At 43.2% G+C, this 22077-nt stretch overlaps 1 protein-coding gene across 2 annotated transcripts; it reads right to left on the bottom strand.

The window, feature by feature from the left end:
• Positions 1 to 271: 271 nt before the first annotated feature.
• Positions 272 to 21789, bottom strand: ptp4a2b (protein tyrosine phosphatase 4A2b). 2 transcript variants are annotated; one of them, XM_047605406.1, is made up of 7 exons: positions 21631 to 21789; positions 4928 to 5224; positions 4451 to 4559; positions 4260 to 4352; positions 3866 to 3996; positions 2331 to 2405; positions 272 to 1547 (listed from the first exon to the last, which is right to left on the bottom strand). In XM_047605406.1, exons 2-7 carry the CDS (start codon positions 4930 to 4932, stop codon positions 1436 to 1438), a joined length of 525 nt encoding a protein of 174 aa, XP_047461362.1. In that variant the 5' UTR covers positions 4933 to 5224; positions 21631 to 21789; the 3' UTR covers positions 272 to 1435. The 2 variants fall into 2 exon arrangements, with proteins under 2 accessions (XP_047461362.1, XP_047461363.1); XM_047605407.1 differs by lacking the exon at positions 21631 to 21789 and adding an exon at positions 11647 to 11795.
• Between the last annotated feature and the right edge of the window lie 288 nt (positions 21790 to 22077).

Consider the following 22077-nt stretch of genomic DNA (forward strand, 5'->3'; position numbering starts at 1 on the left):
CATACTGTCTAGGGATCACGGAGTAAGAGTGTCACCATTTGCAAGGTGTAATAGTTTTCAAAAAGAATAATGGATGGAAATCACTATGAGGACCGGTACAAGAAACACTGCATTTGTCAGAATCAGGGCTTAAATAGGAAGACCATTAAATATATCAAAGCATCTGTTAGGAGAGGCAGGTTTTTAGACATCTTGATTTGTGTATTTTCTACTTCCTGCCAAAATCAGTCCAATAAAAATAAAAAATGTACACGCATAAAAGACACAAGTATGCTTTTTATTTCAATTTATTTATCTTTAAAGAACCAATACGAATCGGGGATGTTCTCAAAATGGGTACATTGATAAAAAACTGACCATTTTCATTCTTCACCTTGTCTTTCAGATTGGATCTCAGGCTCTGTGTACAAGACTGAATATGCATATTTAGGGGTGTCCTACTATTGCCCCCCCTTCGGGAGAGAATGAAAGCAGGAGAAGTACCTGTTGTAGTAGATGATACGTTGTTGTTTTATTTTTCCACATCTGACACTGCCTGGATGAGGGTTTGAAGTGTACTTGTATGTGTATGTGTGTGTGTGAAGTGTGTTTGTAGGATGCTCAGCAGGGTTTGGTGGGCTTATCTGAGGTGGACTGATTATTGCACTCCAACAAGATTAACAAAAAAAAAAAAAAAAAGAAAGAAAAAGAGAAAAGAAAAAAGAAAAGACATGGCTCTCAAAGGATTAACAAAATAAAAAAAACTACTGGATAACAAAGTGTCCTTGCCCCTGCCAAACTCATAACTGCCACACATATCATATCTTGTGAATAAATATTGCAGACATATTCAAACTCAGTGACTTTAAGCGAGTGAAGGGTAAAAGGAAAACATTACTGCATCTTCAGGTGAACCTTTGAGTTTTGTGCAAAAAAGACGGACAGCCACAATGTGTGTTCAAAGTTTAAAAATGCTTTTTAAAAAGGTACATTATTCTGGCCTGATCATAATATCAATAATAGGTGGAAATAAAAATCTGAATATTCTAAACACTTTCCTCTTTTCATCACCATGTTTGTGTAAAAATAAAAATTCACAAAATGCAAATTGTTATCCCATGATTACAACTGAAGTAATAATTAAAAAAAAAAATAAAAATAAAAGGAAAAACAAAAAGGATGGACTAATTCTGACCCGTGGTTGGACAGTATAACCGGGAGGCGGGCCTTTCTGTGTGCTTTGACCTTCCATTCATTGGTTCGGCTGGTGGATCCCCAGATCTGGATTCATTCATTTGATCACTCGCTTTCTCTGATCAATTTAACCATGACTCAGTGTTAACAAATCATCACAATAATTACTGATAGCACTCTCTTCATTTTTTTTTTTTTAATCTCCCGTTGTTGGAAGATTTCCCACTAGATGCGCATAAGAAAAGATGCACTGACAGGTAGCCTACTGCACACAGCAGTTGGGGCCGTTGGTATCCTTGAACCGCAGACGCATTTTGGGTCTGTATTTCTCGAGGTAAAGAAGCTGTTTGGAGTTGAAGGCTCCGCGTCTCTTCCTGTGGAAAGGAAAGGGGGTGGGGGGAAAAAAAAGGAGAGTAAATTAAAATGATGGCATCTACTAAAAGAGAGCAAAGGGCAACAGCAGATTAAAGATGATGCAGATTACTGTAGTAATTAAAAGAAACAATAGTTTGCCATTTTTGGAAGCGCACTCATTCATTTTCTCATGTATGCGAGTTAAACATATGGCTAGTGCCGTTAGCCCAAAACTAAGTCTGGCAACAGGAGAGTTGCTTAAAGGGAACAAAATTAACTTGACGATGAAAACTCACTAATTAACTTAATTGACGATTCTGTACAAATGTTTCACTGGCTTTATGCCTTGGGCTACGTCTTGAGAGGGAGCAGCAACTTCCTGGCCTAAAAGCTAGCCCCAACCACCCACAAAAACGCTGATCTGGAGTCACCTTGTTGGGAACTGATTATGACCCAGCAAAAACATCTGCCGAGCCATGCTTCTCTAATGAACAGAAGAGTAACATCTGTCCATTGCTCTGGTTGTAGGATTACCCAACTATTTGCACAGTTTCTTCCCTATGAATTAGTTGAAACACATCCCATAAATAAAACCTAAATGATGTTATTATGATGTGTGGCTACAACCGGCTAGTAACTACCTTGAGTGCCATTCAGATGAAAAGTGAATAAGTATATTAAAAAATATATATAGATGAAAAACTTTACATGTATATATAGCTGTTCTAGTTATCAAACTTAAAAGAGCAATAACCAATCTCTATTGAAACATCCAAGTATAGGAGGTGAGGACGAGCACTTACTGCCTTATGAACTGCACAGCATCCTCATACTTCATCCCAGACTCAATGAGGGCTAAGGCCACCAAGACTGGAGCTCTGCAAGGTAAAGAAATCCGACGGATCAGTGCAAGTAGGCAGTTAGCTTGAAAGAGGGAAAGGAGAGAACAGTAGATTAAATGCCAAGGTTCACATGGTTCTATAGTAATATGGTGGTGAAGGTGGGAGGAAGGGGGAGGGGGACGGGGGGGTAAACCTGGGAAACAGGCCTGGGAAATCCACAGGGGTGCACAAGTTCAGCGTTGCCCTGCTGGGGCACTGTGCTCACACCCTGCGATAAGTTACAGTAAGACGGCCTTCTCTTTTCTCAGCAGTGGAGATAGAGTGAGAAAAAATAAATACGTACAAGAAATATCGAGACCACTTGGCAGGTCAGATCTCTGTGAAGTGCTGACGGCGCATTTCCTTTAGCGACTTTCTCTTTCACACACACACACTACTCGAGTGGACAAAAAGAAACGGAAAGAACTGCGTAAAGTGTGGAAAGTGGGGTGAGAATATTTTTATAGAAAGGACAAACAACAACAATGATTCACATAGCTGCTGCCTCCTACACTTAGCCGGCAGTCTCCGTTAAAACGGATCAGACCGGGAGGCTGTGATAGACTGCCATTAACAAGAGGAAGTGAAGAAGAGGAGACGGATTCAGAAAATGCCAGTCTAACCAATAGTGGGAATTCTATAACCTCTGGAATGCCACTGCGATGCAAAACGCTCGGAGCCATTGAGAAGCGAATGCCTCGCTGAGCACTTGTGGTCAGCAAAGACAGTTTCACACCAACTCACTCATCATGTGCTTCTGCATTCTTCGTTTTTCACACATATGAGCACGAGCAGTAATTCAGCATCATTCTGTGCGTATGTGCGCATTAAACACGGTTAACAGATGGTATTCAGACGGAACGATCTTCTATTCAACTCAATTAAACCGACAAGTTTAACCAGCTGATTATCTCACAGAGCCCTGATGGGCAGGAAGATGGGTCAACTACTCAAGATAATCAGTAAATTACTAGTGCGTACATAAGGTTAAAGCCGGTTGATATAATCAACCTAAGTGGTAATGGAAGGTGGGAATGCTACTTCTTTACATATACTATTGACAACACATATACTGTGTGTGAGCGGACTCTGACCACAATTCTCTGGAGACAAACTGAACCTTGCTTTAAGCAACAGAGCAGCAGCGCCACACTAACCACATAATCCTAACAGGAAGGGGAAACAGGGGATGAGTTAAATGGTCTGAATTACACAAGGGAAAAGCAGAAGCCTTGCTGCCTTTGAATTTGGTCCCAGATAAGCACTTTAACAGGAACAGATGGATGGATAAAAATTTGAATACAAGTCGCGCACACCTTCCATCCTTCAAACGCTCCAAACTTATCTGCCTTTGCATTTCTGGCATCCAAGCATGTGTTCTATGCCCTCAGCGAAGCCGTGAGGTACAAAGCAGTTAAGTAGGATGTATGCGTGTTAAACAGCTAAACGGTACGCACCGGCCCAGTCCTGCAACACAGTGCACAGCGATGCAGCAGCCAGGTTCCTCTCGAAACTTGGTGTTGAGCAACTTGAGCCAATCGTCCACAATCTGGGTGGGAGGGGGGGCGCCATCGTCAAAAGGCCAGTCCTAGAACAGAGAGAGCGTACAATAAAAAGAGTTCATTTTCCATGATTTAAAACACAGCATCACATCTCAATCATTGACCAAAACAGGACTTAGGCAGAAGCCTGAGCCGTATAGTATATGTTTATCCTAGATAATGAATCCAGGTCAATATCTACAGAAAAATACAAAAGTTACATCAACTATTCAGATAAAAAACTAAAAAAATAATAATAAAAAGAGAATAATAAAGTACAAATGTTCATCAGTAAAGGCTGGACTCTTACCAGGACCTGTATCCCCTCCTTCTCGACTGGAACCTTATCATAGGTGGCATCACAAACTCTCACCAGCGTGTTCACCTCGAACTTTTTCAGCTCCTGGTAGATACAAAGATACAGGCGGAGAGGATTTTAGACGCGAGCGCTTGAAAAGCGGGCACCGATGGTAGAAACGAGACAGACGGGAGGCCTCTCACCTCGGTGAACTTGTTGAGCGTGGCATTGGTGGGGTTGTGGGTGATGAGGAACCTCATGCACTCGTAGGTGATCTCGACTGCAGCGGGGCGGTTCATGTTGGCGAGACGGCTTAAAAAAACAATTACAATACAATACTCTTACAAAACAAAAGCAACTTTTGGCTCAGAAGTCAGCAAAGACTGCTAGGAGATTTATGCATTCAAGCGTAGAATAATAAATAAAAATGACAACACGTGGAGGAGGATGGGTGAGGAGGACAACAGGCGTTCACTATGGGATGATATACACAGAGAAGGGTAACAAAACGGATAAACTAGTCCACAATACTCCGGGATGTTAAAAAATAAAATAAAATAAAATAAAATAAAAATCAATACAAAATCAAAAATTAAAAAATAATAATAATAAAATAAAATAAAATAAAATAAACAGAAAAAAGATGAGGAGACTATCCAGGAGTCATCCAATCAGTTTACCCCATTCAGGAGAGCTGTTTGTGATTGGCTGTTCTAGGAGAAAGTGGAAAGCAAAGGGTTTTTCGTATTGGTTGGGACAGGGTCAGGCAGTCGGGGCCAAGGACTACGCAATATCCCAGGGGGGGCCTTTGGAAAAGTCAGCAGTTCCTAGTGAGCTGGCAGTCAGGGGGGTTTCTGGGTAGCGTAGTCCCTCAGGGGGCGGCCGATTCACTTCTCCACAGAGGTGAGGTGCTGTGCCTGGCAGAACTCTCCGCTCACACACGCCATATAGGTACGGCTCAAGTCAACACAGAAACCCTGCGAAGAGAGGGGAGAAATCACAATTTAAAAAAAGATACGACATGATTTTAATTACGCAATCAGCGTCTTAAACTGTGCATTTCAACCACAGTGCTTTAATAACTCCTTAAAATTATTAAGGACTCGCTATAATAACTATCCACTGTCTCAACATAAATTGATAAACATTAATCGTGATTAATTAATAACTACAGATATGGATATATAGAGATAGATATGATGAAATCTAATGACTACTAGAAATTATGTAAACTTGAGTAATAGCAGCAGCCGCAGAAAACAGAAGACAAATAAATGACCTGTGACAGTGACATAGTCACAAACGTCATCTGAGCATTCCAATAATTCCACTCTTTTATTTAAAGATAGTGACAATGACCTTTGGATTCCATCCCTAATGAAACCCAAAAAGTTTGCTACCACAATTCTGAAAACAATCATTCCATCAGGCTACCAAAAAAAAATAAATAAAAAAAGCTGCCACGTTACTTGACTAATACAGGTATGAAATGGGAGAGACTGTTGTGCAGTGAAAAGATGGCAAACCGTTTAGCCAAACTCAATTTAGCAACAAGAAGAACCTGTGGCTGCGCCTGAAACACCAGTATGCAGAGGAACCTGAATCCCAACAAGATTCCTAAGCTTCCTTCTCACCTACTTCCAAAGCTAAAAATAAGAATTTTGCAATTTTTCAATGTTATACAGATGAAAGGAAAGTACAGAGCCCCGGCATTTTATATCAGGGGAAACGTGGCATCAAATCATTCTGTGGAAAAACCAGAGCGGGTAAAGATGCTGAAAATAACTTATCGCTATAATGAACCGACACGTAGCAAATATTTAACCGTTTGTTCAAGCGAATGCGAGAAGATTGTGTTGCAGGTGCGGAAGGCGTTGTTTTTCTCAACACATCTCTGGAGCAGCGAGATCATGCACCGACTGGTCAATCTGCTGATGAGGTGGTACTGCTCTTATGTTCTCCCTTGGCTCAGCAGCTGCTCTCTTTTAATGATGATGGAAGAGAACACTGGAGATGTCCGACCGAGATTAACTGAACATGCTGTACCGCATGTTCTACAATCAAAAATTTAATCAGACCGCTGAAAACTTAAAAAACAAGACGAGGCATCATGAGTGTCTCTACCTCGCAGCCTTGATTGTGTATGCAGCGAAGTGACTGCACCTTTGGATTCCATCCCTCAATTCACCACCTGTCTCACCAAAATGGAAAACTAATAATACGCACAGCACGGAGCGCGCACACAAACACTCCTCATAAGGGTGTCTTTCAGAACAGGTAATGTCTGGTCTGTAACTAGCCAGGGAGCAGTCAGCTGAACTGTGCCAAGTCCTTGACAGTCTAAACCTAGCCGCCACAAACTGGCTGGAACCGTCTCAGAGCAACACATGAGGGAGGTGGTGGTGGTGGGGGGGGGGACTGGATGACTAGAGCCGGCTATCGCTACGCACCGACGTACACATGGCAGTGGGCGGTGAACGGAGGGAAAGGGCTCGGACTTTAGCACCGTGTCAGAGGCGGTAGTCACAAGGTGAGGATTACTCGGTGGGCAAAGCTTCAAACAGCTCCGGCATTTCAGTCCCACGCTCCCTCCTTTCACCTCCCCGACGACGACACAAGCCTCTCTGTGCTCGCGCCGCTTCTGCTCGGCCCAGTCACAATTACGCAGGTTATTCAACTTAACCGTATGACGGTGTACGTCTGCTTTACTTTGCCTCAAAAACTCAGCCAGCCAGCAAAGACCTGAAATTTCTGCAACCCAAGGCCGCTCTTCGAAAACCACTCACCAAAACCTCCTCTCTTTTACTCCCACCCTCTGCCCGACTGTCATTTACCCTCTCAGTTAACTGCCAACCACGGAGCCACTGTCAAAAACATGTAGCAACCCACTCCGCGTTCTAAATTTCTTTCCTCCCTTCCATCTTTTGTACTTGGCTACGAGGGCACTCAAAACAGCCTTGTTATTTCTTTTTCTCCCGCTGTAGCGTGATGGCCGAGATCCTCCGTGACGCCTCTAATTACCACCTCTGAGCAGCGGAGAACAGAGTGAGGCACAGTCGCGTACAGACAAGTGAATCGCGGACAAAGAGCGAGTGGCTTTCTAAGGTTTGTTTTCATCGGTTAGTAATCGGACAAAACCGAAAGAGGACGGACGAGCGGCACGAGAAGGGGAATTTAACGTGTGCTTTTCACCTGTAGCACCTGCCCGCGGAAAGGAGAAGGAGAAACGCGGAGAAAACGCCGAAGAATAAAAGAACCGCCAGACAACCCGAGGACACCACAATGACAGCTTATGCTAAAAGATGAAAAGCAGCTGGACGGTGGAGGGTTGCCCAGATGCACTTGGTGACTTCATACAGTCTGTTTTAAATGCAGCCTGTAGTAGGGTTAAACCAGGCCAAAATGCAGCCTGAAATGTTAACAGCGTAACAAAAAAAAAAATACAGAACAGTGTATAAAAACGAAAACTGAACCGGTCTGTGGGAACTAAGCTGAAGGCAGCTAGACAGTGGACAGCGGCCCTTTCCATCATCTGCTGCTTCTCGGGGCAGTTTGTCTTCTCATTTTGTAAATTTAATGATCTCTTAAGAATTAAAGTTAAAGAATAATAAACCTGTGCAGCACGCGTCACAGTGTGTGCCAACAGGAACTGTAATTGGAGTTAGGCTGCTGCTGCTGCACCGAATACATTTCAAAAAACAGAACAGTGATTAAGCGGCATACAACTCATTTTAGTGGTTGTTTTCAGATCAATTAAGGTTGACGGCAATAGCAATTTATAAATCATGTTTCATAAGTATACCAAGAACTGTGCGTGGGGCGGCACCCTGTGATTACATAATGACGTATTCATCACTCGTTTGACGTCTTTCATCTGTTGACAGAGTTTTTTAATAGATGGATCCTGCTTAATTGAAGCAGAGAAGCCTGCAGGCTGTAATGTTTTCATTAAATTACGTCTCATTAATTCTGGGCGCTTTCACACCTATATTTCATTCAGATTCACAGACAAACTCATATTATGCTGTTACAATGTGGCATTTTACCTGGGTGTTCACACGGCAAAATGGTCAACGCAATTTAGGGAAGTCCTCACATCAGTGAGTGTGGGCTTTGATCTGTGAACTACATATCAAGCTCATGGGCCGAGGCAATGGGTAGGAAACGGCATTTGAATGTGTATGATGAGATGGCAGACTACCACAGCCAGACACCTCATAAAGAGAGGAACCAACTGTTTCCATTCTAAAGATGCGTCCGATAAACTTGCTAATCTAATTACAAGCTTATAAATAGTTGCATCGGCTGGTGCGTTCTCCCTGCAGACAAATTGCTCTGGGGAGTGATCGCATGCGGGCTAAGACCACCCTCTCTAACCCATCTCGGTTTGGTTGATTTGCTCCTGTGCGATCGCCGTGTTCGCCCGAATAAACCAACCACAGGCAGTTTCGGAACAATCGACTAGGTGTGAAAGCGCACCTATCGAGCATACCGCGCAATGTGGGGGAATATCGTTAAAAACCATGAACATTAATTAATGACTGGAAAACATTCAAATATGGCCAACCACAGCGTGAACTGAAGCACAGCTGGAAGCACGAGCGACTGCAAAGAAACATTCGGATCAAACTGAAAGCAGCCCCAATGGGACCGAAAAACACTTTCTGTTTTTGTTGCAATTGGTTCACCAAGTGTAACGGTTACAACATACTCTTACTGCATTGTTCTCACATAGACGGTAAAAACACACATTTGCGAGAACTAAATCTTAACCCAGCGACTGGACAAAAGCTACAAAAATATTCAATGGGTCGTATTTTCAGCTGCGAGGTGGAGAAGCTACCCAGCCGGTTATTTACTGCAGCTCCACTTAATTACCATGCCTGGTTTACAAGTCAGCTATTCATAAATTTGCGCTTATGAGAGGGGAAATGATCAAGTGCAAAATGTACTGTGGACGAGTGACATTTTGGTACATATTGTTGAGCAAGTTTCTCAAAGGAGAAGTAAGTAATGCACGTTAAGATCAAGGGCTGCCCAGCTGCCGGCCGATCTGCCATCACGACACTGTCGGGAATGCATGCAAATTACTATTGAAATTTGCAAACTGGTTCTGCAGTTCAACGCTGCATAGATGCAGGAAGAAGAAAACAAACACACAGATGCACGCTAAATCTTCTTGTAGAAGCAACGCATGTTTAACCACACAGGAAGCCAGCAGCAGTGTATACAAAAGCCTTGAAGACTGTACGGTCGGAGCAAGTCAGTTAAGTGGAACACACAGGGTTGGGGTATTTTTTTTTATAGATTTACTGCATCGCAGTAATAATAACGCTTCAGATTATTTCACCCATTAATAGGATGCTCTTTAAAGTCAAAAGCGGCGAGATAACCCGCAGTCGCGGACGCAGGGCGCTCCAGCACGAAGTTTTGAGAGGCTAAAATTTCTCTAACCTTTCTAGCTACAAACAGTCATTGTATTTGGCTCTTTTCATAGCTGTGGAAGTCAGAATAACACCTGAGCTTTATTTACCAACCCCAACTTAAGAGATCCTTTCTGTCTTGTTTTTTTTTTTTTTTTTTTTTTTTCGCCACTGAGGCTTCCTTGTCTCTGCGCAGGGTTAGTAACCCAGCTCTGGCACAGGACCAATCGCCTCATCAAAATAAGTGTCTCAAATGTAAAGAATATTTGGGCCGCGGCCAGCGTTTTGTGCTTGCACGTCTGTGTACAGACATATATCTAAATTGGGAGAAAGGTCATCGAGTAAAGGCAGAGGCCCACGCAGCGGCCCAGAGAAAGCTCCCTCGGTGCCCGGTCCTACATCACGTGCTCCTAGTGTTGGAGTGGAGCTGCACCAGCACGGAGAGAAAGAGAGACGGGAAAGGGGCTGACTAAGTTGTTGTGGAGAACTTCCCAAATCAGCTGGCCCCTCCCGGAAATCTCCCAACGGTGACTAAAGAGAAAGAACAGAAGGAAACAGTGTCGGATGGCAAGTGTGAGAGAGCGGGGAGTAGTAGTGCCAGCTGATAAGGGCCGCAGTATCTCAGAACAGTAAAGAACGTGCAAACCCAAACAGGCGATAAAGTGGCAGAAGAATGGGAACCGGGGCACGGGTTTCCTACAACCGCTAACTCGTCGTTTTAGGATGTATCACCAGTCTGATAAAAAAGTTGAGTCAGGTTTAATATCAAAACCTGTTAAAGTGCAAGTATGAACAACGCTTATTTTATCAACAGTAGATGGAAGACTGCCAGCGGAGGCTGTAAAGTCACGGCAGCTTAAGTGTGCGAGGAGAATAAATTGCTACAGTGGAAGCGCTAATTGAAAGCCTTTCACTGTGTTAAGGATTTCACTGACATGGGACTTTATAATTGTAAAGCTGAAGCTGTGGGCAGCTCTTGTTGACACCTGATAGCTGTCAGGTGGCCTATCTCCACCACTCTCCCACCACTACTATATACATACACTATGTACACCATGGACACAGTGCAGATAGCCTGGAGCTGAACAGTTGCCAGAAGGGGCGAGGGGGCCGTTCTAAACTTAGAAAGACAAACACATACACACATAAGAGCGAGTGAGCTCAAATGTCTGGATGAGACTTTTTTTTTTTTACTCTAAACGTGGAACGTCTGAAAGGTGTTAGTATTACATCCATCCCCGTCTGGTGGTTTGAGGTTGTGCACCTCTCGCTGTTGTTGTGTCTAAAGCCAGACTGGGCATGACCAGACTGTGCTGAACTGAAGCAGCTGGAGGACTAATTTGCTGGGTGAGATGCGAGTCAAGAGGCAGGAGGAGCTCCTGTCACCCAAGGCAGAAGGGAGATTCTAAAGAGGAAGGAGGGCCAGGTAGAGGAAGTTTAGCCCGAAGTGAGAGCAGCATGTACTGCGAGAGAAAAATCCAGGCTCCGACAGCAACGTGCTTGCAACTCCCAGGTCTCTGTCAGACTATTTACTCCGGTTACAAGCTTTCATGAACACAAATACACATGTTGGTGAATGCAAGGTGACAAGGACGCATTGTCATTTTACCCATGAGCTATGGTGAACATTAAAATGCAAAAATTCAAAGAGGCGACACCACTAATGGCGGTGAACAAAGTTGCAGAAGCAATGACTCAGTGGGAATCGAGTCTGAGCCAAGTGTCACAGAGGCATGTCTTCATTCCTGTGGCCTCTGAGGGTGCCAAATAAAAGATAACGGATATACTTGCAAATGTCAAGGAGGACACGGACGAGAAAAAGCAACAAGAAGAAAACCGTCATGACGCGAGGTGCAAAATATAACCGGTTGGAGGACATAACAATGGATTAGCAAAATAAGCAAGATAGAAAGAGAAACAAAACGAAAAGGCATTCAAAAATTAAGTGTTTAAAAAGATTAAATAAAGGATCGCACCTGACCAATAATCCAGCTGGGCTCCGGCAGTGACGCTAATACTGCTGATAGGCCGCGTGGGCGGGCCGCACCTTAAATTACAGCTGTCCTGAAACCATCCGCGTTCGAGCCAACACCGTCAATTACAGAAGGTGAAACCATTCCTTGTTCTCGTCAAATCTGGGCAAAGAAGATAACGTTGAAAGCCCTCAGTGACTTGGTCAAAGGGGACAGCTGAGCAGAGGCTGAACGCAAGACGTAAACACATACTTTTAGGGTGTTTTTCTCACTTGAGATGTTCTAGGGCATGTGTGCAGACTCTGTTAGGTCTGTTCAAGTGTGAACGCCGCTGTTGGACTTGGGTGTGGGTGCAGCGTCTGGTCCATCTCAAAACCGGGGTACAGGTCACATAAAACGAGCTTCGAGGAAGTCCGTTTCCAAAGAAGACACGCTTGAATCAAAATGAAAGGGTCGCGCTACAGCAAACTGACACAGCATCAAATTATTTGATCGATCACTATCGCAGCCACGATGGGCTTGCCTAGTTTCACTCTGCGCTGCTTCACCCAAGATGTGTTTTTCAGTCTGTTATGAAAAATGAGCAACTAGTGTGTGCAGGTGCAGCCGCGTTATAAAACGCCATATGCTCACACATGATTGATTTCCAGTGTTGTTTTTTTCTGCGTGCCAGCTGGGTGACAGTAAGTCTTAAAACAACTAAACAAAAACAAGTCATCAGCTTTTAATATTTACAACTGCGGCATATACACCATTGCGCAATCTGTCCGCAAGTCAGGACTCATGTGCATTAAAGTAAATCTTCAGCAACAGCTCTCAAACCTACGGAAGTATTTGGTTCGGAGAAGTCGGAGACTGCTCTTCATATGATGTACATATTACCGTAGTAGCTCAATAGAAAAGGGGCACAGCCTGATACTGAAGAGGCATGTCAGTGTGGGCTATGGTGACAGGTCACCAAAGCATTCAGCAAACACTACACATGTAAAAGGAAGTAGTGTGTATAACCCTCCCTTGCCATCAGTCATGCTTAAAAACACACAAGATACAAAAGGGCAGGCACAAAGGCAAACACACAAGCACACAAAACTCCAATAAGCCATATTAAACCTCTATTCCTTTTTTGAACCTCACCAGTTTATCAAGTGTAACAAGGAGGATACTAAAATCCCAACAAGCCTGGACAAGACGGGCTTTCGAGATGGAGGCTGGTATTCAAAACTGAACCAAACTTTTGTTGTGCCTCCCCTGGGCTACACACTCCTGGGGATACGCAACTACGAGGCCCGGGCTGAAAGAGATAGTTCCACGTCAGTAGATCCTCTGTGTGACTTCATGTTTTGTTGACTGGATTCTGGTTGTGCAGCTAGCCGCGAGTTTCTCAGAATGTAGTCATGGGATCTGGGAAGAACTGGTACATGCCTGTTCAAAATGTTTCTGAGAACAGCATCTTTACCTCAGTCCGCCATGTGGGTAGGGACTGTTGGGAGAGTCAGCAGTTAATTGTACCATGGTTGTCAAAGGTGTGTTGTTACACCTACCTGAACAGCAACTTCTGAAGATTGTTTTCCATTTTTCTTATAAATATGAAAAAGAAATTGCTTTTTTCCCCGCCACCAGTTTAAGATTTAATTTAAAAAATAAATACATATACAGACTACAGGCCTACTGGACATAATCATCCAATCAGGGCATTATAATTGGTTTCTGAGTCAGAGCTGGTCATGTCTGTATTTACCTCTGTCAATGTGACACCCTGCACAGACAGACGCTGTGACTGAGGCTTGTGGTTGTCTTGGTTTGAAATATAATAAAGCTGGGTTTTTCATAGGACTGTTACCGCAGACCCCTAAGATATACACTCTTCCCACTTTGAGTACAAATATATAAAATTAACTTAAAAGAAAACCATGGTGTAACTCATCTCCTTTCCTTCTCGTACTTCGAAGTTCAAATATGGCAACAGAGCTAAAAACATTTCCCCTTTGATTAGAAACCCATGATTTTAGTGTCGCACCATGACAGTTCATAACACAATGACCTAGAGTCGTGAACAAACAACACAAATAGTTCAAAACTCTTTCCTTTAGACTTTCTCGACAACACACCTCTCCTGTTCTAGCCTGTGCGTGGGAGGACCGTGTTTGATCAAGCCTACAAATAGGCTGGGGGTAAGGAAAGACCCTCTATAAATGCACGGCTCCAAACCAACGCATGCACAAATATCCTCGGGGCTGCCCGCAAGTTGGATGCCTCCAGCCACGGCAGACCTCTGTGACTCTTTGAAGGCGTTACAGATTCACCACCTAGCCTTACTCACACGCTTTAATCTGTCGAAAAACAATGGTGAATGTTCGTAAAAGAGCAAGGAATAAAATGGCTAATTGACGAATGTCTTAATACTAACGCACCCAGGAACACGACAGGAATGCTGTGTACGTCTTTAAATAAGAACGCTGACGCAAGGATCGTGTATTCTGCTTCGGACAGAAAAAAAGTCATTTTTAAAAAAAAACAAATTTAATTACTGCCTATTATTAACGGATCTAAGTATAGGAATGAGAAGAAAAGCTTACGCTGGGATATATCATGAGGCCATGACAAGAATAACTCACCTCCACGTTAGCGATGCAGTGCTTTCAGCTTGACAAGCATAAAATATTCATACGCTTTGACGTCTGGTCGTAGTTTAACAGCTAGATTGTTTCACCAAGAATAACCCAGAACTCTGTTGCATCTGTCTGAACCATAAAAAGGAACTTTCACTCGGAATTTCACGGTTGACAGAGGTGTTCTCTTTAGAAATCGTTTTGTCAAGGGGAAAATACTGCAGCACAGACACCACCCTGCCGCCCCCACCACAACAGCTAAACAAGACACATTTACAGAATTTACGCAAAGTAGCTTCGGCAGATTAAATTTAGCAAGCAAACATGTGTTAAATTGCACATAACAGGTACAAACTTTAGTTAAGCCCAGTGAAAGTTTCCACTTCTGGCAAGAGAACTGAAAAAACAGTTTGAGTACAAACTGTGAACATACATAGCTCTGTACAATGAAGTTTAAACATCCAAGAAAAGTAAACAAAACAAACTTTAAAGTGGAGGGTGCCATTAAGGTAGTCAGGTCACTCTACATTACATCCGTCTCTTTCGATTATTTTTTTTTGAATCAACCCTGGCTTAAGTTCAGCTCCACCATTGAAGACATCTAAAGACTCAAAACCGGTTTGGTGGCATTTCTTTCCCTTAAAACTTGTCATCTGTAGATCATGCCATGCTTTGCTTGTCAGAACAGCGACAGGTGAAGTGTGTCTACATCAAACAGGATGCTAAATAAATACTGCTATAATGTCTGCTTATTTTGCATCTAGTTGATGAGATCAACTTATCACTTACTGGTAGCTCAGTGCATGTGATATCTGCTTTGGCCCTTTTTTATGACTTTATTGATAGTGCTAGTGGACGGAGGCAGGAAGTCATAGAGTGATAGGGGATGATCGGGGAAAAGGTTGGAATCGAACCAGTGCCACTATAGTGAGGGCCTCAAGCAGGTGAGCTCAGTGCATTTAGTGTTTTCATTGGAATATTTTGTGGCAAGATTTCCAAGCAAAAAAAAAACAAGGAAAAAATGAAGACGGCAATGGTCAGCATTGTGTTCAACTGCCCAGCTCAGTGTTGTTGACATAGTGACAACCAGAAATCTTTATTCTATTCCCTGCTCAGCACAACAGGTATACTGTCCCTACTCCCAGAGGACACGATCTACTGTGGTGTACTTGTTTTTATGGCATATTGCGAAAACTGGGCTAGAGAAGGGAGGCGAGAGAACATGCAAACCCCCCCCCAACATTTCCATGAACAGACAACACCCCCTACACACGCATATGGCAAAGCCCACTTATCACACGGCTTTGCGGCCTCTGAGTGAGCACAGATAAACAGTGTGACGATCAAAGGCCTCTGATAGCGCTGAGAGAGAGGCAGGGAGAGGGAGCGGGAGGGTGGTGGAGGCGGAGGCGGAGGGGGAGACAAGGACTGATCCGTCTCTGGAAAGGACTGAAAGAGGCCAGGGCTCAGTACCTTAGTAATGGGGATGAAAAAGGGAAAACATCTGAACAAAGGCCTGTTCTGTCCTCGCCTAGCCGGCCTAGCTGCACATTTAATCACACTTTTCACAACAAAACTCACTGAAACATCTTAACAATTACATGGACAAGAGAAACTAAGTCAAACAAAACTAAGATTTAACTATAATTTGAAGAGGGGTGAAGCATGCAAACGCACAAAGGAAAACCGATTATATGAGACAGATGTGGTAAGACACAACTAAAAGTATCACAAAAACATGCTTTAATAAAGGTTGGACTCAGAAAATAAATAAACGACGACACAAAATACAAAAATGACAGCGCTAATTTCACCGTTTCCATTTGGACAGATATTTTATAATCAATCTATTAATCCTTTGGGATACTAGACCAGCAAACCACCTGAAAATCGCCAACTACCACTGTGTGACCAGGAGAAATCGCATCCAGGGAAATTGCAGCCACTAATAAAGACAAACCAACAACTGAAATGTAAAGGGAGGAAAGGGGGAGGTGATTAATATTTTGCTCTTAAAAAGTTCTTGAGATTTGGAGGAAGCCAAATGTTTGTTTACATTCAAGATTATATATTGAAAAATGTCACAGAGCGATTGAAACATTAACCTGTTTAAATCTAAGCTGTTTGAACATTTCCCTGATGTTTCCACAGATCACTTAATGATTGTTGAAGCGCATTCACTCAGAACAACTATGGATATTATGTTGCAATGAGTCCACATTTTTAAATGAGGCCACTAACAGGGGGAAGACACTGCTTATAAAGTATGACATTTTGCCAAGTGGAAATTACCACCCTCCCCTTTTACCAAGTGTATTATAAAGTTCTAGTCCCAGTAATGATATACAACAGTTTTCTTATGAGTACGTTCCTATTTTTGTTTGTTTTTTTTTTCATCTGAAAAAAACATTCGTTTTATAAGGAAGTGCTTTTGGCCTCACAAAAATGAACAGTGCGTTTGCGACTGAATGTAAATGGAGCTTGTTTGTTCACAAACTCCGCACGAATTCCACCTTTAACGTGCTACAAATATAGCTGCCTATAATCATTTCTGTCAAAATTATAGTTAGTCAGAGCGCTGCAATCTCCCCATATGGGACAGCTAAGTTTTCTGGTTTGATCTGGATTATGGGTCATCAGACTATATTCGTGCATCTGAGCTCCTCTGATAAGTCATAATCTCATGTCTCAATCCTAAATCTGCTCCGGGACAACATCGCTCAACATAGACAGGACACATGGCAGCACTGAGCCACACCTCTAGCTGTTGGGGGAAAAAAAAAAAACATTAATTAAGCATTAATAGAGGAGAATAAAGATGGGTTTTAACAATAAACAAGGTTCCACATTCCAGCTAACAATTACTTCCGTTCTAGCAAATGACTGACAGCTGCTCCCTGTACAGGTTAACCCGTTTGTTGTTTAAGAGACAATGGGTCCTGTTTGCGAGTGCGTCTGAGGAGGACATTTACTGTGAAATGCAAAAACTATGCAAATTTCCATTACACTCTCAAATTAAAGTAGGCTCCAGAGCAGGGGATGAACACTCGGACAACAGACAGGGCGAGACAAGAGAATGTCTTCTCACATTTTTGCTGGGAGGTGCAGAGACCCACTGCACCATCAATTCTTCTGACATTTGGAGGCTAACTTTGCCTTCTGACAGCAGCATCAGGGGATGCATGTTGCCATACCAACGATTACCTCTGTGGTAGCAACAAGTGCTCCTGCTGCGAATTTCGGTGCCCCTTGGGAAGAGATCAGAGGAGAGCTGTGGTGCTCTCTTTAAACATTCACAAAGTAAAGCTTAAGAAGTACTAGTAGATGCTGAACTAAACAGGGTCAGGGTGCAGAGTAGATGGTTGCACATAAACTCCGAAGGAGGAACCATTTAACTCATGAACCAACTTCCTTTACCAGAAGCATAACATACACCCCGTGATCTCAGATTAGCTACTGGCAGCAATCTATAATTTTGACATTATAGCTACATGTAGTCACACATATCAAGTGTTTAATAATCTGCTTAAGGGAGTGAAGAAATAAAACAAGCTTCAGACAAAACGGTGACTAGGCAATGCAAAAACACAGCAAGTTTGTTTATGTGCAATAACAACATTTTCAGCTGCTTCAAAACTCGAAAACTACAATACTTGCAGCAGCAGAAAAGATGAGATCTACACCGCTTTAATAGCAATAACAACACCCTTGAATGTAGCATGCTTTAGTAAGAGTCTGAGCTCTCCCTGCTAACTGCAGCTCTGCAGCATTAGCACGACAAGTCAGATATAAACACAAGTAACAAAGGAAGACCCTATTCCTACCTGTTGCTATAGTTTCAGCAGACAACCTTGCAGATGCATCAAGAGTTGTCAATCTGTCAGACACTGCCAGGTCCACTGAGCCTGTGCCTTGGTTTTATGCGAACGCTGTGGCAACAACAGTAAACGAACACCGTGCCGACCGGGGCATGATTACCCAACAAGCAAGACACACACAAAAGGTGCCCATGGCTACCAATACATAATTATATATGGTTCTCCGCTTAATGCCTACCAAAGAGTAAGAAACTGTGGGCATCTAATCCTAGCTTTAAACTTTGAATAGATATCAACAGAGCCAAAGATCTTTGTGGGCTAACCCACAGTAAAGCCAAAGCTTGTGTTCCATTTTCTCCACTGCCAGACGTCTGAGAATAACTAGGTTTTAAATTGGCCAGATCTGTTAAGCCAGTCAGTGTTGAAGGGGCCTCTTCAACTCTACCTTTCAACACTCACAGTCACCCTGTGGCTAGATGGGCTGGAGGCCAGCAGGCTACAACATAGGTGTTCTTCTCCCCCAGTAACCCTCCTTGGTAAGCTGGCGTCACGTTACTTACACCGGGTTCACCTTTCACAGTTACGGTAACCAAGGCTGAGAACTTCCCTGCTTGTCAGACTGAATTTTTATGTGGTCAGTTAATACCAAAGAAAAAAAAAAATGTTTTTTTTATTGTTTTTTTTTTTTTTTTTTTTAATAAATTACAGATAACCAACTACGTTTAGCCCAGCTAGAATTATTTAATCGTAACATAAACAATACAATTCAAATATTAATTTTGTTGATGTTAGAAAGTTAGTCCTTCTGGCAAACAGTAGCCCAAAGCAGACAATCAAGGTGTTTAAAGTGCAAAGAAAATAGTAGGGATTTTCTACAGAATTATATATTACTAATTAAAGTACACCGATGAGAGTGTTGCATTTGGTGCACTTGTGAAAACAAATGCAACAGTCTTGCACCAAGTCTTGACTGACTGAAACTCAAAGGTGTTTCTGTCATGTACCCTCGGTCACAGACTAAAATGGGGGTGTCAAACCAATAGAAACATGTTACTGCATCATAATACCATTCAACAGTTCAACAAACCAAAGCCACCATGATGAAAACTCAATCGAAACAGCTCTAAGTCTGTACAAATGCTGAATGTCACAGCCTTCATGAAGAACAGTTTCAATGCAGGACTGCTATATAATCCGCAATTTATTCTTCCGCATTAATTAACCCTACGCAGAGTCTAGTGACATAGCCAACGTGCACCTCGCCAGAAATGGTGGTAGTTGGTAGTAGCATGTTTCCATTTTAGTATTTCCAGCTTCTTCTCCATCTCTGCGATTTTTCAACCGACTGTTTTGGATCATTAAAACGTCGGTAGCGTTAACGGAGGAGGTTTGGAGTCACAAACATTAGTATGACTCATGTTCAGCAAAATCTGGTTGTAATTTTGGCGAAAGTTTCAGCGGCTATTATTGAAAGTGAAGCAGGAAGTGGAAACAAAAATGAACCCCAACTGGCAGAAAAGACAGCGCTGTCTAGCGTTTGGGTGGCGTTGTTACAGAGCGAGACAGACTGCGCAGGTATAAATGTCTTACACCAGCGGAGGGTCCGTGCGTAGGGCAGCGCAGTACTATAAATCAGGCTTAAGAGTGCATTCGTTTTCCCTAATGTACCTAATGAAATGGTCAGCAAGTGATATTTATGAATCTTCGGTGGACAGAAACCAGGGATTAATCTTGAAATACTGAACTTCACAAAGACGCACAAAAATAACTAGAGGCAAGAGCAGGTTGACACGCAGTGTGGCATCTCATGAATGAGGCCTCCCCAACTGTATAGGCCTGCCATTAGCTGTACAGTGTCCAGTCAGAGGACTGAGAAAAGGGAGAGAGAGGCTATTTCTAGACTGGCCAGTGCATCATGTTTCAATTAGCGATAAAATAAAGCAGGCCACCAGCGTGAATGACCTACTTCTACGGTAAAATGTGAATAGAACAAAAAGACATAAAAGCTCAAAGTGAGATTAAACAGAGGTTGCGAAAAGACGGCCTCACATAGAGAAAGCCTGTGTGTTTGTTGCTTGCATTAGAGGCAACAGCACAATCGCATGACTCATATACAAGACTTCATAACCCCATTAAAGTCACAATGGCCTCGGTTTGTTTTGATAGCGGCAAAAAGGTAACTCATCTTTAACACTCACTCCAGGCAAATTAGGTCACCTTGCAAGTGACTCATAAGCAGAGACTTATAATGAGCTTACCTGTTACACCATTGACTTACTCACTGACTGATCCACCCATGTAGGTAGGAAGGTAGGAATGCTCAGAGCTATTGTATTTCTATTAGCTGCCCACGACTTCTACTACCAGCGGGTAGGCTGAAATCATTGGAAGGTCATAAATTGAAAACTGAGAGGCATGGGAATGTGCCGCGGCCTTTAGAGTCACAGCTGCTCGAGTCAACTTCCTCCCCGAGTGCATTTCCTCATTTCACTTCAGGCCACATGGGTTAAATGGTCGGGTTGCTGTCCGTTTTAGGAAACCAGACGAGGCTAAATTATAGAGCCTCCTAACCCCGGCGAAGTCTGGCCGAGGCAAAAGTTAACAATAAAGCAGACAGCGGGAGGGGAACCGTGCAAATGTGCGCTCCTGGCGACAAAGGAAATGCCCCCTTTTTCGCATTCTTGTTAAAACATTAGCCCCGACATATGGCTTCAGACAAATGGGTCAAGACTTGTCACAAAGGGCGGAAGGCAGCTAGCTAGCTCAGTCGTTACCGCTTAGCCAAGATTTTCACAACTACGGACATTTGCAGAGACCACCGCCAGAAGCACGACAACGTGAAGCTACTGTTCATACCGTCATTCGACGGCTAAACAGTACCACTGTCGTACACATTTGCCCGCACAGTCGTTAAAACCGTAGCCAGTCCGTGTACGGAGACGCTAACACGGCAAACCGACCGCTTATTGTACGTTAACATTAGCGCTTATTATGGAATTCCGGGGGAAGACGTTCACTTTATACAATAACAGATTTGTTACTCAACACCAAATGTGTCCATATTCAAAACAAATGCTATATATAACAAGATAATACATGTGGTTGTAAATGTTACGTACAAATGTTTCTTTTCGGAAACAGTCCTAGCGGCAATAGCAAGCTAGCTTAGCTTAGCGGTGGTAGCTGAGCTCCGCACTTTGCCAGCCCAGAGATACGTCACTACTCGGCGAGTTAGATTTTAGTCACTCGAGATTCATAACATCGACTGTCTTAACAATGGGCTTTTGCTTTTAACACATTTCACACGCACATTTCTATAGCAAATGCTTCAACCGCCGCAGCTTTTCTCTGCGAGCTAGCGTTAACGTGGCTACACACGGGCTCGCTCCTCATGCAACTAATTACTCAGGCTGCCCCGTGTTGTGGTAATCGGCTGGCAACACGCAGCGCAACTTTTAGTCGGGGCTCCAGCCGAGCAGAGCCGCCGTAATCGAACACCAACCACGCCAAAGACAAGTCCAGAGAAACCAGTATAGATAGTTGGGTCGTGAAGTACTTACAAAGAGCAGGCTGAACATTGAAATCCCGTGACTACCCCGGAGAAAGTGGAGGGAGTGCAGAAACCGCTGTCAGGTCGCCTTTTTGTTCCTCTTCAATGTGGCAAGCAGGGTTGCCAGATACTGCCGAAGGCTTTCAAAAAAAAAAAAAAAACGCGCACAAACCGCCCAACTGAGAGAATGTTTTGTTTAGCACCTGGGTTGGTTACTCTAGTGTGGCCTGTCATAAAAGGCAATACAATAACAAGCCGTACCAGGCAACCACCTTAAATACCCACGATATGAGGTCGTTTGATGGCGTCATGTAGTCCGCTGATAGGCCTATGGGGTTTCTACAAATACACACAAGCAAGCATAGAATTGGTGGGAACCTACTTTTGTAGAAAACATTAATCTGTCTTCTGTTGTCTAAGCCTACGCCTCCACCGCCTTTTCTCCCCAAGCACCTGA

This window comes from Mugil cephalus, chromosome 14 (genome assembly GCF_022458985.1).
Source record: "Mugil cephalus isolate CIBA_MC_2020 chromosome 14, CIBA_Mcephalus_1.1, whole genome shotgun sequence".
NCBI classification, from domain to species: Eukaryota; Metazoa; Chordata; class Actinopteri; order Mugiliformes; family Mugilidae; genus Mugil; species Mugil cephalus.

Coding starts and splice junctions, on each gene's coding strand:
- ptp4a2b (XM_047605406.1), bottom strand. Junction 3,997..4,259: donor AGGAGGGGATACAGGTCCTG/GTAAGAGTCCAG, acceptor TCTCTGTTCTAG/GACTGGCCTTTTGACGATGG. Junction 1,548..2,330: donor GCTGTGCAGTTCATAAGGCA/GTAAGTGCTCGT, acceptor TCCTTTCCACAG/GAAGAGACGCGGAGCCTTCA.